This window comes from Ovis aries, chromosome 11 (genome assembly GCF_016772045.2).
Source record: "Ovis aries strain OAR_USU_Benz2616 breed Rambouillet chromosome 11, ARS-UI_Ramb_v3.0, whole genome shotgun sequence".
NCBI lineage: Eukaryota > Metazoa > Chordata > Mammalia > Artiodactyla > Bovidae > Ovis > Ovis aries.
Window position 1 is genome coordinate 12435935 of NC_056064.1, and position 18884 is coordinate 12454818.

Sequence of the window (18884 nt, forward strand, 5' to 3'; positions counted from 1 at the left end):
TCCCTGGTCTGGGAAGGTTCCACATGCTGTGGAGCAACTAAGTTGTGGGCCACCGCTGCTGTTTCTGCGTGCTACAACTACTGAAGCCCACTCACCCTAGAGGCCATGCTCCACAACAAGAAAAGTCTCACCCACAATTCGAAGCCCGGGCACTGCAAGAGAGTAGCCCTCACTCACTGCAGCTGGATAAAGCCCTGGCAGCAACAAAGACCAGGCATAGCCAAAAATAAAAAAATAAATTCTCTTTTTAAAAGCGTATTTAGTGCTAGTAGCATTAATGTTCTTAGAGCTGTTGAAGTTGAAATGCTACCTTTATCCTTCATTTCCGGTATCCTTTTCATCTCCCCTTTACCTTTCTACCGAAGTGCCATAGTATGCTCTTCAGATTTCCGGAAAGAAGATAATATTCTCTGTATGAGATAATTAAGGTATATAGTATTAATGAAACATTCTAAAAAGTAGTTTTTTCCTTCCTTTCTTTCTCCTTTTCTTCCTTTCTCTCTGTCTCTCCCCCCCCCCCCCCCGCCCCCCCATCACAGAGATTTGGAAATTGCTTCCATTGAATATTTCTTTAAGAAAAAAAAATTTAAAGTTCAGATTTGCTCAAGTGGATCATTTGGTAATTCATCAGCCAAAAGCTATTGCTAGTTTAGGTTCCCGTCTAGAAGTGGATCTTATATAGAGAATGTGAAATATTCTATAGTCCAGTCATTGGCACCAATGAAGTTTAATTTACCATTTTATTTCTAGGTATGTCACATAGTTCTGGGGTTAAGACCAGCTACTCCAGAAGAGGAAGGACAAATTATTAGGTAAGTTTATAGATACAATCTGTGTATATTTTCATTAAATAGTTACAATTTCTGGCATCTGAAATATATTGTTACTGTGATGACTTGGTATATTGTATGTGTTCTGAAAGAATTCCCCCCTCTGAGTTAATTAAGGCACCCATCGCCATCACATATCTTATAATGAAAATTTGTACCTTTTTACCAATTTCTCTCCCAGCTCCTGGCAGCCTCTTTTCTATTCTGTTTCTGAATTCAGCTTTTTTTTGGATACCGTGCAATATTTGTCTTTCTCTGTCTGGCTTATTTCATTTAGAATAATACCCTCAAGCTTCATCTGTGTGTTTTTGTAAGGACATGATTTCCTATTTTGAAAGGCTGAATAAAATTCCATTTTATATATTCATAAACAGCACCTTTTCTTCATAGTTTCATCTGTTTTGGGACACTTGGATTGTTTCCATGCCTTGGCTATTGTGAGTAATGTTGCAGTGAATGTGAGAGTAGAGCTGTCTCTTCAAGCTGATGAAGCGATCCGTGTCAAGACATAGCACCATTAGGTTGTCAAAAGCCAGAGGCAGAGCTTTTAAAGCAGTAACAGCATTAAGATACCTGTGTGTATCCTTCATAAAATTTAAAGTGCTGAAAGAAAAAGAACACTGTAGCCAAGAATTCTATATCCCCAAAAAATATTTCTTCAAGAGTGATTTGGATTTTGAAATGAATTCTTATATATGACTCTTAGAAGCAGTAAAAGAAAAAATAGGTAAATTTGGCTTCATGTAAATTAAAAACTTGTTCTTCGAAGGGCATTGTCAAGAAACTGAAAAGAAAACCTACGGACTGAGACATAATATTTGTAAATCATAGATCTGACACGAGTCAGGTAACTAGAATATATAAAGAACTCCTACAACTCATCAACCAAAATATAGCTCAATGTATAAAGAACTCCTACAACTCATCAACCAAAATATAACTCAGTGTATAAAGAACTCCTGCAACTCATCAACCAAAATATAGCCCAATTTAAAATGGGCAAGGGACTTCAATGCACATTTCTCCAGAGAAGATATACACAAATGATATACACATGGTTGTCCAGCAGTTGAAAAGATGCTCAAAATCGTTTGTCATTAAGGAAATGCAACTCAAAATTACATGAAATTCCACTTTGTACCTACTAGGATGTAATTTTGATGTAGAGAACTTGGGATTCTTATTGTATCACTGGTACAGTTTGTAAAATGGTGTAACTGCTATAGAAAACAAGTTAGTATTTCCTCAAAATTGCAATTACCACATAACTCTGCAATTCCCTTCTAGGTATTTATCTAAAAAATTGAAAATAGGCACTAAAATGCTTGTACCCAGATCTTCCTATTAGCACTGTTCACAGTAGCCATAAGGTGAGAACAGCCCAATATCAATCAGTAAGGTGAATGGATAAACAAAATGTATATATATGCCATGAAATACCACTCAGCCATAAAAAGAAATGATGTACTGATACATGATATGACATGGATGAACCTCGCAAATGAAAGAAGCTAGATACAAGAGGTGATGTATTATACAATTTCATGTATATGAAATATCCAAAATAGGTAAAACTAAACTATCAGGACAGAAAGCAGATTGGGGATTGTTAAGGGCCAGGGAAAAGGAGTAATAGAAAATAACTGCTTAGCTGTGGTGTATGAAATTGTTTTGGAGAAGTTCGTATAACATAAAATTAACCATTGTAAAGCATATGTAATATTCAGTGGCATTTAGTACAGTCAGAATGTACAGAGACCACCTTATGTTATATGAATTTCTTCTCAATAAGAATAGTGTTTTTAAAAATCACATTGTGACACCACTTCACACCCACGAGATAGATTTGTGATAGAAAAGACAGACAATAACAAGTGTTAGTGAGAAGAATGGAGCAACTGCAACCCTCATACAGTAGTGATGGGGAAATTAAATGGTGCAGCTGCTTGAGGAAACAGTGTGCCTGTTGCACATTATCAGGTGTTAGATAAGCAAAACATACAGCAACACGCTGTGGAATACTGCTCAGTAATAATAATTTTTAAAAACGCACAAAGTAATAGTGTCTGCTCCAACATAGATGAACTTCAAAAACATGCTAAATAAAAGAGGTCCGATGCAAGAGACCATGTGTTATAACATTCCATTTATTTATTTAATTCCCTTGCCCATTTTAAAATTGTGAAATGTTCAGAAATGGCAACCCACTTCAGTATTCTCACCCAGGAAATCCCATGGACAGAGGAGCCTGACTGGTGCAGTCCATGGGGGTCCCAAGAGTCGGACACGATTTAACAACTATACAACAATATATCTAATATAGAAAGAACTCTTAAAAATCAAAGTTTAAAAAAAAAAAAACAAAAAAATGTATAGAAAAAAGGACAAAAGACATGAATAAACAATTCACCAAAAAGCTATATAATGGCTCATCTTCATATAAAAGGATCAAATTGACCTTATAATAAGAGAAGTACAAACCAAAGCTACCCTGAGACATCATTTGTCTCTTTTGCACATTGACAAAAAATAATTTTGACAAGCCACGCTAATGGCAGTGCTGGGAGAACAGGCATTGTTAAACCCTGCTATCAGGAGTGTGTGACTCAGACAATAAAGAATTCACTTGCAGTCCAGGAGATCTGAGTTAGATCCCTGGGAAGATCCCCTAGAGAAGGGAATGGCAGCTATCCACTCCCAATATTTTTACCTGGAGAATTCCATGGATAGAGGAGCCTGGTGTGGGCCACAGTCCATGGGGTCACAAAGAGTCATGCATAACTGTGTGACTTTTTAAGAGATAGAAAATAAACTAGTGGTGTCATGAGGCTGAGGGCAGTAATTTGACTAAAAAAATGACTAAAAATAAAGCATAAGATGTCTTCTGGGGGTATCTGAAATAGTCTAAAATTGGATTGTGGTAATGGTTGCACATGTCTGTAAATTTGCCAAAATCATTGAGTTCTACACTTAATTCAGATAACTTGTATGTTATTAAATTATTCCTCAGTGAAGCTGTTTTTGAAACATCAGTTGGAGGCTTAATAGTGGTATTATGACTCCTGAAATTGGCCTATCAGTGTTTCACTAATTTAATATGTGGCCATTTCCCAAGTATATCTGTTTCATACTTTTCCTTTGAAAAGTTTCTAATGATAACTTGTGGGTGTATGGTCATCTGTTTTACACACCGTTTGATGTACTGAATTTCTTTTGTATGTAGAGGATGGTTAGAACGAGAAAGCAGGTATGGTCTCCAACCAGGACACAATTGGTTTATCATCTCTATGCAGTGGTGGCAGCAGTGGAAAGAATATGTCAAATATGTAAGTAAGATTCCTATTTATCTACATTTAAAATAAGATTTTCAGCTCCATCAGACTTTATGTGACTACTGGACAGTAATAAAATGCTCCAACCTAGAAAAAGATTTGAAGGTGAAAGAAATGAATGCCTATATGATGCTTGCTAAGGACCAACCTGCTTTTCTAAAAAGCAAGTTCCAGAGGAAGTAATAAATTCACTAAGAAATCAAGTACTATATACTTACTATTTATAGCACATTATGAAAACAAAAGTATGAGACTGTAATTCTCACTTGAACAGTGGTTAGCAATTCTGATTGCATAGCAGAATCACATAGAAAGCTTTAAAAAAAATTGCTGAGCAAACAAATGTATAAAGCATAATTGGAGAAAAGGATTGAATTAATTTAAATAAGTCATTTTTGTATACTGAAAATTTTCTTTTGAAATTTAATTTAAATGGAATGCATTTTGTCGGTATGAACGCTGTTAGAAAAGCTGTGAGAAGATCAATATATCTTTAATGATTTGCCAAGAAGTCTACAAACTGAAGTCCAAACATATGATTAATAATTTAAATACTCAGGCCTAATTCACAGGCCACAGGTCAGTGTGATTCTATTGTTCTGTTGTCCATACAATTATGACTTATTTAGTTAATAGTTGAATTTAAAATACTGACGGCTCTAAATCTATACTTAATGTAGATTGCCATTTTTAATCGTTTGTATACTGTGGTCACCATTTTTTTGCCATATAATTTCCATACTATTATTTTCTTAGTTACATTTATATAAATAACTTTATCATTTTTATGTAAATATATCTTATTTTAAATCTTATTTATGTCACTATCTTAAATAGAAATCAGTGTCACATTTCAGAAATAGAAGATCAAAATAAAAAATTTAATGGAAATATATTAAATTCCAAGTAGTGTTGCCTTTTGAAGACTGATACTGAGGCCTATTCTCTGTTAAAAAGAGAAATTATCAAGTATTAGATTGGCATATCAAGTATTCAGTTAGCACATTAACACCAAACTGAGACCCTTTCCTCAAAGTAATCAAAGGACTGGAAGAGAATTGAATAGGGAATAATTTTTTCACTGTGAAGTAGAGTTATTTAAAACCCAACATAATCTGCTACCTTTCATATATTTTAAGAAAGTTAATAATTAATAGAAGATACTAACATTTGGATCAGTAATAAAGACTATGAATCTGTGTGCGTCTGAATTATTTGAAGTTCTAACAATAAAGCTATTTAACTTTTCTTAGTTCAATAGAGTTAATTGATATGTAGAAAGCAATCTAGGTTTTATTCTCATTCTTCTTGCCACTCTTGAGTAAATCACTAATTTCTTCAGAACTGGCTTTTGAAGAATCTACATATTGATAGTGTTCACCTGGTTTACAGATCAAAGAGGCAAAAAACATCTAATAAAATATTGATAAAATGTCTCCTTGTTTTGGCTAAAATTAGGGCTTCCCTTGTGGCTCAGATGATAAAGCATCTTCCTGCAGTGTGGGAGACCTGGGTTCAGTCCCTGGGTCGGGAAGATCCTCTGGAGAAGGAAATGGCAACCCACTCCAGTACTCTTGCCTGGAAAATTCCACGCGCAGAGGAGCCTGGTAGGCTTCAGTCCATGGAATTGCAAAGAGTCAGACACGACCGAGCAACTTCACAGGGATGCTCTAATTGTATTAAAAGAATCTAAACCTTGCACTGTGCTGTTGCTATGATTTGATGTTTCTCTTAAGTTTCTGTTAGTTACTTTCTAAGTGGTGCCTTCAAGCCCCCCATCCATTCATCGGTTTCATCTACTAAAATTTATGTCGCTGTTTACTGAATACCACTTTAGTTCCTCTAGCCATGCTGTCTGTCTCCTCAGATGCCTCTGGGACCTTGTTCTCCTTTAGTCTTTCTCTTTACCTTCACTTAAAAATATCCTGATCTTTTAAAAGTGCTCACAGATACATATTCCCATAGCACCTTCCCTTCTGCTTCTCCTCAGTCTTAGTTATCTCTGTTTTCTATGTGTTGTTTGCTGATTTTTTTTTTTTCCTCACAAATAAGCTTAGTAGAAAATAATTCTATGCTAGCTGCCTCTGCTTCTAGGGCTCTGTGTGTATGTTTAGTCACTCAAATGTGCCTGACTCTTTTTGACCCCATGTACTGCATGTTGTCAGCCAGGCATGACCTCTTCCATGGAATTTTTCAGGCAAGGATACTGGAATGGGTTGCCATGTTCCTCCTCCAGGGCATCTACCCAACCGACAGAGGGATTGAATCTGCGTCTCCTGCGTTGGCAGGCAGACTCTTTACCACTAGTGCCACCTGGGAAGCTGCCTCTCCTGATTCTTCTCTGGTCATTCAGACTCAGTATCCTTCCTAGATTCTTCTGCCACCAATCCTATAGATACTGTTCTCTCCTTATTCTACATATGCCATATTCTTGTGTTTCCAGAAATCTATATAGTCCCCAGTCTATATCTCATCTCATTCTCTGTCCTGAGCACTAGACTCAAATGTCCACAGAATCTCAAACCAAAATAAGCTAATTCCCAAAATGATCCCATTCACTTACACACCTTATCTTATGAAGATGTCAACCCCCATCTAGTCATCTAAGTCAGCATCTCATGTTCTACTTTGGAATTATCTGTGCCCTTCTTTCATACACAATTAATTGCCACTTTTTTTTTTGTCTCCTAAATCCATGCTGTCTCGCCATCTCCTTATTTCTGGTTCTAGCTTTGTGGTTGAGTATCTCAGCATCTCTTGCCTAAATTATTATGGAAGTCTTCTAACTTGTGTCTCAATTTTCACTTTCTGCCTGCTTTTTGCACGCTATAGTTATTTTTAAAACAAAAACTGGATTATCCTATCCCCTATTTAGAAGCCTCTCATAGAAAAATCATGTCAATATAATGTTAGGTGAAAGAAAAAGAAGCAATATGCTGTATTTAAAATGTGTTTTCTGACAACAACCAGAAGGATAGTTTATATTTACTAAATGCCAGACAATTTACATGTGTCACTCATGTAATCTTCATATAACTCTGAGATTCTAATATCCTAGTTTTTACCTATAAAGAAACTGAGGCTTGTAAGTTTATTTTATGAAAGGCTGCATAGCTGGTAATTCAGTACCCTGCCCTTAATTCTAACCGTATCCCCCACATTTATTTTTTATAGATATGTGTATATGTTCAGTCACAAAAAATAAAAGAAACACATCAAAATGTCAGCTATAGTTAATGCTAAATGATGGAATCTGAGTACTTGTGATGTTTAGTTTCTTCATGTTTTTCTATATTTTCTATAATAACAATGTAATCTTTAATAATAAAAGAATAAATACTATTGAGCTTTTTAATATTGATAAAAACTTTCCATGATTTTCAACTTTCAACAGAATAAAGTCTAAATTACTTTATGTGGTGCAGGGTTGCTTGCAGTCTGTTCCCATTCTACCTTACCAGTTTTTCTTATATACACTATTCTTCTTTGAAGAAATTAAAACTCAGTTATACATCCAAATGTTTTAAGTGCCATAGCCAGCCACAGGAGAATTAGAAACAGTAGACAGTTGGGGGATTCATTTTTGAAGGCTGCATAATTGTCAGACTATTGAATTTTACCTTTTAATTTCTGCCTTCATGATTTTTAGGATGCCAGCCCTGTTGTGATTGAGCCATCATCTGTGCTGAATGGAGGAAAATATTCATTTGGAACAACAGTACATCCTATAGAGCAGAGTGAAGATAGAATTGGAGGAGGCAGCCCAAGTTATGTGAACACCACCGAAGAAAAATTTTCAGACAACGTTTCTAGTGCATCTGAAGCCTCAGAAACTGCTGGCAGTGGTCAGTATAACTTATTTTCCGTGAGGTTTAGGCAGGGTCATTTCTTAAAGTGGTACAGTTTGTCAGAGAGTATGCTTGGTGGGATATGGGTATCAGGTTTCCATTCACAGAAACAGGTTTTGAATGAAATAGTCAGTTAACAGATTCTTGAATGTATTAGTAGCTTTACAAAGAGGAACTCTTCTATATTCTATGTCATTAATCTCTCAATTTGAAAATATTTTCACAGTTTTCATTGATTAGGTCAGTCTTTCCATATTGTTATTAAATCATTTTGTCAATAAATTTAGATTAGAGAAGCCATTTTTGAAGAAAATCTAAATTTTTATCTCCAGAACTCTAACCATAGCACACCATCATTGGATCAAATGCATCCTCATATTAGATTCAGACGTTCCAGGCTGGAATTTGGGAGTTATTTTGTCAACATATTTAGAAAGAATTGATAGCTCAGTTCAGTTCAGTTGCTCAGTCGTGTCCGACTCTCTGCGACCCCATGAATCGCAGCACACCAGGCCTCCCTGTCCATCACCAACTCCTGGAGTTCACTCAGACTCAAGTCCATCAAGTCAGTGATGCCATCCAGCCATCTCATCCTCTGTCGTCCCTTTCTCCTCCTGCCCCCAATCCCTCCCAGCATCAAAGTCTTTTCCAATGAGTCAGCTCTTCGTAATGTTGCCCATAATCCCCTTTGGTTGTTGATGCCTACCTAAACTTAGTAGTTTTACCCTTACATGAAAGGCGCTTTGCTATATTTTGGCCCAAATGAATTTAGTTGATTCCTGTTATTCTCCAGGACTCTCAGTCTTATTCAGTTGTTTCATCTTTGAGATTTTTCTTCTCCTTTTCTGCGGAGCAAGAAGGCAAATTGAACACACTTAGCATTTTCTCTACAAGAACTCCTTGTAGAATCTCAGTTCGGTTTAGTCGCTCAGTCGTGTCTGACTCTTTGCTACCCCAGGGACTGCAGCATGCCAGGCTTCCCTGTCCATCACCAACCCCCAGAGCTTGCTCAAGCTCATGTCCATGGAGTCAGTGATGCCATCCAATCGTCCCATCCTCTGTTGTCCCCCTCTCTTCCTGCCTCCAGTCTTTCCCAGCATTAGGGTCATTTCCAATGAGACAGTTCTTTGCATCAGATGGCCAAAGTATTGAGCTTCAGCTTCAGCGTGAGTCCTTCTAATGAGTATTCAGGACTGATTTCCTTTAGGATTGACTGGTTTGATCTCCTTGCTATCCAAGGAACTCTCAAGAGCTTTCTCCACACCACAGTTCAAAAGCATCAGTTCTTCGGTGCTCTCTTTCCCCATTTGATGTTATTACAGAGATCACTCAGCAGTCCTAAAAGTGCTGTCTTTGATCAGCTTTTCACTGTTTCTTGACCCTCCCTCAGGTCCTTTTTGATATATGCTCATTTTGCACACAGCTCAGCTCTGTGCTGTCCATGTGCAGAGCAGCACCACAAGTAGAAGGTTAAAAGTGGTTGATGACTAGAATGTTTACCAAAGATTAACATGTGGTTGAGAGTTGAAATACCTTAAGATACCATTCAGGTTCACAACTCTTTTAAGTCAGACTTACCTATCATTTTCCTGTATGTATTTTTGAGACTTGTTACCACCCTTATCTACTAAGAACCTTTGCGGGCAGGCAGAAGAGAATTAAGGAAAGATATGGGAGAGTCCAGCTACTTGGCTATGTTTCTTCCTTTCCTATCAGAGGACAGAATTCTTGTGAATTATTAGATATTCTAGGAGTCTGGCCAAATGTTCATTTGATGATAGCTTTTAAAACTTTTATTCTACCTAGTGTTATTCCAGATATTTTCCAGAAAGGAATACCTCTGTGTCTTCTACACAATTACAGAATCTAACACTGTATTGACATGTCCACAGAATAATAGCATTAACCTAATACATGGACATTGAGTTCATATCTTCAAGCCTATTTTGTGTATAATAAAACAGATTCCATCTTCTTTGTCCTTACAGGCTTTCTGTATTCTGCCACACCAGGAACAGACATGTGCTTTGCTCGACAACATAACACTTCTGACAATAACAACCAGTGTTTACTGGGAGCCAATGGGAATATTTTATTGCACCTCAATCCTCAGAAGCCAGGGGCTATTGATAACCAGCCACTAGTAACTCAAGAACCAGTAAAGGTAAGTAATTTGACATCTCTTTCAAGTTGCTAATAAATTTCATTCTAAAGAGTTCAGCACATAGAAAATGTTTGTGATTCATTTTATTAACCTGTTGTAGATAGAAATGTTTCTGTGAGAGTATTTGATGACTTACTACTTGCATAGACTCGGTTTAGTGATCCTTGGAAATGTTATTTTTCTTACTTAGAACAGCTGCTATGAAAATGTAGTTTCATGTGTATATGAAAAAAGCTTTTTAAAAAAATAATACTTTTGACTGTTGGAAAGAAGTCTATGAAAGCCATCCTTAATATTTTCAAATGTTCCAGTGATTTTCTTTCAAGTGATTTACCTTGAGTTTCCTTTCTTAGTTTATTTTGAAAGTTCAAAATAAAAACCTTTTAGAAAATTATTTTTTTTCTAGTAATGTGAAACTGAGTAGTGACATGTGTTTATTTTCCTGTGTCTAGGTTTTGTTAAAACACAAGAGACTAATTTTAAAAATCCAACATTTGGGGGAATTCCCTGATAGTCCAGTGGTTAGGACTCCGAGCTTTCACTGCTGTGGGCCTGGGTTCCATCCCTGGTCGGGAAACTTAAGGTCCCACAAGCCAAGAGGTGGAGCCAAAAAAAAAGTCAACATTTACATTCCATTCTTTCTAAGGCTACATCATTAACATTAGAAGGAGGACGATTAAAACGAACCCCACAGCTGGTCCATGGAAGAGATTATGAGATGGTCCCAGAACCTGTATGGAGAGCACTTTATCATTGGTATGGAGCAAACCTGGCCCTACCTAGACCTGTAAGTACAGCCAGTATTGCCTTATATAAGCAGCATTTATAATAGGTCCTTTTATTAATTCACTGTATGAACCTCACTGCCCACAAATTAGTTCTTAACCATGATAGAGCTTTCAATACCTGTTCAAATTAGTTGAATAAATTTTAGATTCTTTTATGTTCATTCATTCATTTACTCATACATTTATTGAGCACTGTGTTAGATACTAACCACAAAATGATATTCCTCTGGGAATGGGCAACTTATATGAAGCGGAGGAAATAATCATTGGACTAAATAGAGCCAAGGAATTATGAGGCCAGGCAATTACATAAGTCATCCACACAAACACAGACATATGCAGAACTTAGACTGGAGCAGAAGTCTGAGAGCCAGTGCCAAGACGTTCAGAGTGGTGCAGATGTTATTTCTAAAACTGTTATTCCCATTAGCCACACAGACATCCACTTAGCTGTTCTGGATTTTGTGGTTTGTCTTTTTGAAGGAGGGACATAACAAGATCACAATAGATGATAATAAGAATTCAAAGCCAGTGAATTCTGATTGTGACCATTAATAGAATGAGTCATTTAGAGCGTAAGTAAAATGCTGTGAAGTAATTTAAAGGGCTTGGAGTGTATAATATCAAAATATTAGTTAACTCTACAGCATCATTTTGCTTATACAGTAAACAGCAGTATTCATTGCCTTGAATACTCATTATTGATGCAGTAAAATACTTTATAAGCAGATTCTTTTGCTATATCAAAAAACACTCTGCCTTATATAATGTCCAAACTAGAACTTTTTTATACCAGGAAGGTTTTACATAGATAAGATATAGTAAGTTAGATCACTTCCAAAAAGAGTAAAACTCTGCTGTATATCCATAGTCTATAATTTTAATAATGATTTTGTTATTAATACTTATGTTTACAAAAATTATGTTTAAATCTTAATTAGGAATTTAGGGTTTGTATTTGTTGCCTCCAAAAGGTTTTTACTATATTTATCAACAGAACTCCTAGGTAGTTACATGTAAATATGAATATACGTAGATGTATATGTATCCATATTCTTTATTTATTGGGGTTTGGGGTAGTCCTTGAATTAATCACTTAATTTCTGGGACTTTCCTGCTCTATCTAATATTCTGTGCCTGTAAGGGAATCATTGTGATAATTGGATAGATGTTTGATGGATAGATGGATAGATATATGCAGTTTGATATTTTAGAGTCTGCCTGGATTCACATTGAGTTCAGTTCAGTTCAGTTGCCCAGTCGTGTCCAACTCTTTGCTACCCCATGGACTGTAGTACACCAGGCTTCCCTGTCCTTCACCAACTTCCGGAGCTTCCTCAAACTCATGTCCATCGAGCCGGTGATGCCATCCAACCATCTCATCCTCTTTCGTCCCGTCTCCTCCTGCCTTCCAATCTTTCCCAGCATCAGGGTCTTTTCCAATGAGTAAGTTGTTCGCATCGGGTGGCTTCAGGACTGATTTCCTTTAGGATTTATTGGCTTGATACCCTTGCAGTCCAAGGGACTCTCAAGAGTCTTCTCCAACACCACAGTTCAAAAGCATCAGTATTTTAATCTCTAAATCTTAGTTTCCTCTTCTGTAAAATGGAGTTAACAATAGTATCTACCTCATTAGACTTGTTTTGATAAGTAAGTAATCCATATGAGTAGCACAGCATCTCAGTTATAGTAATGGTCAGTAGCAAATTTTGCCTATTGCTGCTGTCATCATCATTATAATTATTAAATGAGTTTTTTCAAAGTCTCGCAAAAGGTCATGCTTTTTAACATTTATATCAGATAAATATTAGTTAAGCTACCATTTTACTACATTAAAGCTTCATTTGCTGGTTTGACAATATTTTTCACCTCTAAATAGGATAATTTGCCTGATTTCAGGAAAAATTGCTGTAAAAACACTTTAAGTATGGGGTTCCATGTTAAAGAATACTAAATTTGCCACAGCAAGGTTAAAAATCAGTACTTTCATCGCCATGTTTACATAAATCACACCATTTAAAAAAAAATAACTTTAATTCTTGTGAACAAGCTCAATAACAAATTGAGCAATGTAAAAAAGAACAAAGAAAATAAAAATCATATCCTACTTCTTAAGAAGTAATTACTATTAACATTTCAGTGTACGTCTTCCCAAACATTCCTCTGTGCCTATTCATATACAAATTAGTATAAATAATTTTATGAAATTGAATCATATTATGCTTGCTGTCTTATAATCTTTTAGGTTAATAACTCATAATTTATTAACCAGTCACCATGGATGGGCAATTAGTTTGCATCTAGATTTTCGTTGTTTAAAACGATTTTCTGGTCAATATTCTCTTCTCTAACGTGTGATGATCTCTTTCAGATAAATTCCTGTAAATGGAATTGCATTTACTGTTATCAAGTTGTAGTTCAATTAGTTCATAGACAAGAATAAATAAAATGTAAATAAATATGTATGTATGTTTGATTATGCATGAATGTATAAGAATTTGTTGATCTGTAATTTGCTCATAAAATCACTTATCTTGAAAAGTAAGCTACACATTTAGAAGTTATTTCATTATCAGTTCAGATTCTGCCAAAAGTATGTTTTCTGTGTAGCCTGATAACTACAGGTACAGAATTAGTGATCTTTCCCCAAATCACAGTTAAACTGAAGTCCTAAGAAAATTTGACTGTTGGCTTTGTAGCTCTCAGTGACTCTCTAGAAGAAATGGAGAGACTTTTGTTTTTCTCCATTGGTCTTACTGTTGGGGAGAGCTCCTTTTACTGCTTATTATTTAAATAGTAGTTGATAAAGCTTCCGAGTGGAGCTTTTGTAGTATACAATAGCATATCAGAACATGCAGAATACTTTAAAGAAATTGTCCTAAAGGTTTGGTTTGTATCATTGTTTTTATCTGGCTCTTTACTGCCCCCTCTTGATATTAAAAAATGCTCTGTTGCAGAATACATTGATTTCTAAAGCAAAAGAAAATGAAAGCCCAATTACTTGAGGTTGTTAAAGATTCTGTAAGATTTTATGTTTTAGAGAGTTTGAGGACTTCCCTGGTGGCCCAGTGGTGGAGAATCCACCTGCCAATGCAGAGGACGTGGGTGCAATCCCTGTCCTGATAAATATACCCCACATGCCACTGATGAACTATAATCCATGTGCCACACTGCTGAGCCTGTGTTGTAGAGCCCGTGAGGGCTGTTTCAACCATGTGACTTTCGGTTTAGTACATCCAATTTAGTTGTTTTAATCATAGACAAAAAAATATATGAACAGTCCAGTTAAAGAAAACATAGATAGTAAATTTTAACATGGAAACATTTTTGTTCTCACTACTAATACAAGAAATAAAATTTAAAGTACATTTAAAATATTCTTTATATGTATTAAAAAAATTAAAGTCATGTCCAGTGATAAGGTTTTGTGAAAGTAATACATTCATATATCTCTGGGAATATTGTAAATTGCTGCATTTTGGGTGGCCATATAACTTACGGAGTAAATGACATGAATGCGTATATGCTCAGTGACTTTAATCTTGTCCGACTTTTGTGACCCTATGGACTACCCCTCCAGGCTTCTCTGTCCTTAGGACTCCCCAGGCAAGACTGATGAATAATCCTGTAGTCTTTTACTTGTGACTCCATTCCTAAGAATTTGTCCTCTAAAAGAACATCATTTTTCTATATGAGATATATAAAAGTGAAAAGAGTTATTGTGTGAGAGTACTAGAATTGTAGGTAATATTTAAAATTTCCCCCTTAATATTGATATTACTTGCTTTTAAATGAAGGGAGAGAAAATACCTACCTGGTATTTTCCAGGAATCCTAATCCTGGAAAATGGACTTAGATGCAGGAGCCTGAGGGCCTATAAACCCATGTCATATAAACTGGCAACTTTCTGACCTATAGGCAGTGAACCTTTTGAACATTTTATTTTGGAAGTAAATATCAGAAATTAGGTTCAAAATGGCAGGTTTTATTTCTTTTATAGTGATCACTTCATATATTTTAAAACAACAGGTGATTAAAAATAGCAAGACAGAAATCCCAGAACTGGAATTGTTTCCTCGCTATCTTCTCTTCCTGAGACAGCAGCCTGCCACTCGGACACAGCAGTCTAACATCTGGGTGAATATGGGTATGATGAGCCTGAGAGTGTTTCCTCAGCATTTACCAAGAGGTAACTTAAGAATGCAGCAAGAATACTGTGCATTTCCTTGAAAATAATAAAAATGAAAACCAATTTGCTCCAAGTCTGGTGCCACTATACTAATATACATTTTCATCTGTTTTCATACAGAATCAGAAAATCTCTTATGGGCCTTAGATCTACGGTCATGCGCAAGACTAGCTGGGGTAGAGGCAAAGTCCCAGCAGCAAACTGAAAAGGGTTGTTTCCTTTTCTGGCTTGCAAACATACAAAGATAATAAGCAGAAATGAATTTTACATACTTGGTTTCTTTGAGAACAAGCCATTGTAAATTATGTGCTTGACCTCAGTTAGAGTCTGCCAGCCAGTGACTGTTCTTTTCAACTCCACTCAGATTTCTAAGAAGTAATTTCTTAGGCAATATCCTCTTCTTGTGTGTGTGTGTTGAGTTTTTTGTTTTGGGGGGGTTTTGTAACAGAACATGATATATTTCTCATGGTAGGCCCAAGGAGCCTTTATAACAGATAATACAAAGGAAAAGATCTGGTTTTGAAAATGAAAGTGACACATTTTCTTCAAAAACATCAAGCCTATCAAAATGATATATAAATAGGTTTCCATTTTAATGTAATAGATGCGAAAAGTTCCCTTTCGATTTCTCTCTGAGGTTAAATTTTACCGATGGGCCAGGCTTGCTCTGTGCTTTTGAGTTACAAATATTTCTTCAGCAAAAATAATGAGTTCATCCATTTACACAAAATCTTGGACTGTGTTAACAATGCCATAATGTTATTATAATCACTGTAACTTATTATGCAAAAACCACCTATGAACCCAAACCAACCCTGTAAATATCATTCCTCCTTTGAAATTTAGTAGAATTAGTTTTATTTCATCATTAAAGATTATATTCAGATAATATATGGAAATTCTTACATGTACTGTTTGGATCACTCTAGTGGCTCAGATAGTAAAGCGTCTATCTGCAATGCAGAAGACCCAGGTTCAATCCCTGGGTTGGGAAGATCCCCTGGAGAAGGAAATGGCAGCCCACTCCAGTATTCTTGCCTGGAAGATCCCATGGATCTCAGAGCCTTGTAGGCTACTGTCCATGGGGTCGCAAAGAGTCGGACATGACTGAGCGACTTCACTTTCACTATACCAAAGCAGTGCCCTCAAACTTTGTCTTTAGGTAACACATTATAATCAAAAAACAGTGAAATAAGAATATCTCTGAAACACTCTTGATTTAATTTTCCGTTGAATAATATCAATAGTATTTGCCTTTCTTTCATGGCACCCATAGTACATATATTTTTCAATTCTCTTTGAAAGATAACATGAGAGGCAAGATGTGTTGTTGCGCTTTTAGTAAGTATTCTTTATAACTCTTGTGCTGATCCTAGATTTTTGCTGCTTCTGTAAATTCCACTAGATTTTTTGGTGCTATTCAAAAGTATGAAATTATGTATAATAAGTGGCTGCCTGCTTAATGAGCTATGCTACAAAAACTGTCTAGAATTCAAATAAATTTCTTATATGGCTTAGGACAATAGAAATTGACTTGGACACTAGCAAATGCTTCTGAATCCTACAACTGTATAGTCATTATGCTCCAAATTTGTTCTTAATTTGAAATTTTATTTCTTACTAATTAGTTACGAAATCAATCATTAATCATTTTGAAGTTTATAAAAATATGCTTTCTTGCTGTAATCTTATAACTAATCCTCTGATGTGTATTTAGAGAAATTTGCCCTTTTGTTTTCTTCTAGGATTATCCTTTGCTTGCTGATAGTAAATGATTTGCTTTGCTAGAGTTTAAAAGTTAATCATAGTTGGGTTTTGTTCTCCATACGTAGTTTTCATCTTTCTTTCTAATTTATCACAGCCGTTTACTGGGCTCTTTTATTCCTTTTCGGCTTCCCTAGTTGCTCAGACAGTAAAGAATCCACCTGAAATGCAGGAAACCTGGGCTCAGTCCCTGGGTTGAGATCCCCTGGAGGAGGGCATGGCAGCCCACTCCAGTATTCTTGTCTGGAGAATCCCCATGGACAAAGGAGCCTGGGAGGGCTGTAGTCCACGGGGTCACAGAGTCGGACACGACTGAGTGATTAAGCACACAGTTTATTCCTTTTGAAGTGACAGGTTTCCAAACCTTACTACAGTTATCGATGACTTAATGGTAGCCTTTTTAACAGACAAAGCTACAGAAGTCATTGTTAAATGATTTTTCAGCCTATTTTAGGTGAGTTAATTCTTGGAAGCTCTGAAAAAGTAGATGATGCCAGTGCTTTTCTCCTCTGTCTAGTAAGTAAGGACTCAAAGCACATTTAATGGGAGGAAAAAAAGCTAAGTCACCATTGAATGGGTGGAAAATTACTTGGAGTGTATAATTGTACCCTTAATAGATTATATTGATACATTGAGTGTATTTTTGTTTGGGGTTGCTCAGTGAACTAAATATAACCTCTTATAAGCAGAGATGACCATTTTAAGCTAAAGCTTTTGTCTGATTTTTGGCTGAATAGTTATCCAGGGTTTAGCAGATAGTTTTAGCAACCTGTTTTTGATTTCCATAATCTCTTGTCATGTTATCCCCCTTTTCTTTTGAAATATATGGTTAGACTTGATACATTCTTCCTTTAGTCTTTACTCTTTCCCTTTATTGCCTCTTTTTGTTTTGCACTTTGAGCCCTTCAGGAATTCAAGGTCATGTCTACTGTCCTCTTATTGAGTAGACAGGCCTTATGGTTCTCCTTAGTACCTTTCAATAGGGCAGTTTCTTCTTGGCTTACTTTAAAACTCTGTTGGCCATGTAGTATCTGTGCCTATTTAGAATTCTAAGTCAAAGTTTCTTGAGTAATTGTGCCACAGTGGACCAGGTAATTGGGCCACTTAATGAGAGTGAGGGATTAGCAATTCAAAGATAGTTTATTTTAAGAAAGTAGATCAGGTGAATCCAATTATCCTTCTGTGGCGTTCAAATCCAGTCCCATTTCCCAGTGTAAGACTCTTCCCCATTCTTTAACACTGAGTTTTGATTTTGCTATTGAGTATGACCCAGCTGAGGGCCAAGAAATCAGTGCTCATTATTTGCCACTCTTCTTGGATTCCAGATAGTGCCAATTATTTGCGTGTCTGATTTTGTTATTCTTCCTTTCAAAGTTAAGACTTACTCTAAGAGGCTTAGGTCTCCTATCTTCATTTTAAAGTTTCTTAAAATTTCTTAATTTATAAAATTATTAAATCTGTAATTCTTATTTCTCATTATTATTTCCTAAAATAGTATGGTCCCCATTACTAAAAGTGGTGCTTTCTCTTTTTTTAACATCTGCCTTTTTCCTTACTGTGATTACTATGACCATAGGAAATGTCCCTTCTCCGAATGCACCATTAAAGCGGGTCTTAGCCTATACAGGCTGTTTTAGTCGAATGCAGACCATCAAGGAAATTCATGAATATCTATCTCAGAGGCTGCGCATCAAAGAGGAAGATATGCGCCTGTGGCTATACAACAGTGAGGTAAGAGGCATGTCAGTCAAGGAAAGTCCTCCTTGTTAGATCCATGTTTCATAAGTATGGAGGGTTTGTCTACATTAATTGTTCATGGACAGTACAATCTTAAAAAATTATTATTATAAAGTAACAACAAATATATCTTTTTAACAAATAGCTTATTTTGGATTTGTCTTAAAGTAAGGTATGCACATATTAAAAAAAAATTTAAACAATACGAAAGTATGTGGTGAAAATTCTTCCC

At 36.0% G+C, this 18884-nt stretch overlaps 1 protein-coding gene across 6 annotated transcripts in view; it reads left to right on the forward strand.

The window, feature by feature from the left end:
• USP32 (ubiquitin specific peptidase 32) overlaps positions 1 to 18884 on the forward strand; it is a 198682-nt gene that overhangs the window by 147898 nt on the left and 31900 nt on the right. For 3 of the 6 annotated variants that reach the window (XM_060395176.1, XM_015098474.3, XM_060395173.1), the window contains 7 exons: positions 751 to 812; positions 4054 to 4156; positions 7812 to 8007; positions 9999 to 10174; positions 10821 to 10961; positions 14992 to 15109; positions 18492 to 18646. In XM_060395176.1, coding sequence (XP_060251159.1) covers positions 751 to 812; positions 4054 to 4156; positions 7812 to 8007; positions 9999 to 10174; positions 10821 to 10961; positions 14992 to 15109; positions 18492 to 18646 — 951 coding nt within the window. Of the gene's footprint in view, positions 1 to 750; positions 813 to 4053; positions 4157 to 7811; positions 8008 to 9998; positions 10175 to 10820; positions 10962 to 14991; positions 15152 to 16456; positions 16493 to 18491; positions 18647 to 18884 lie in introns of all 6 variants that reach the window. The other 3 variants (XM_060395175.1, XM_060395172.1, XM_060395174.1) reach the window with 2 other exon arrangements.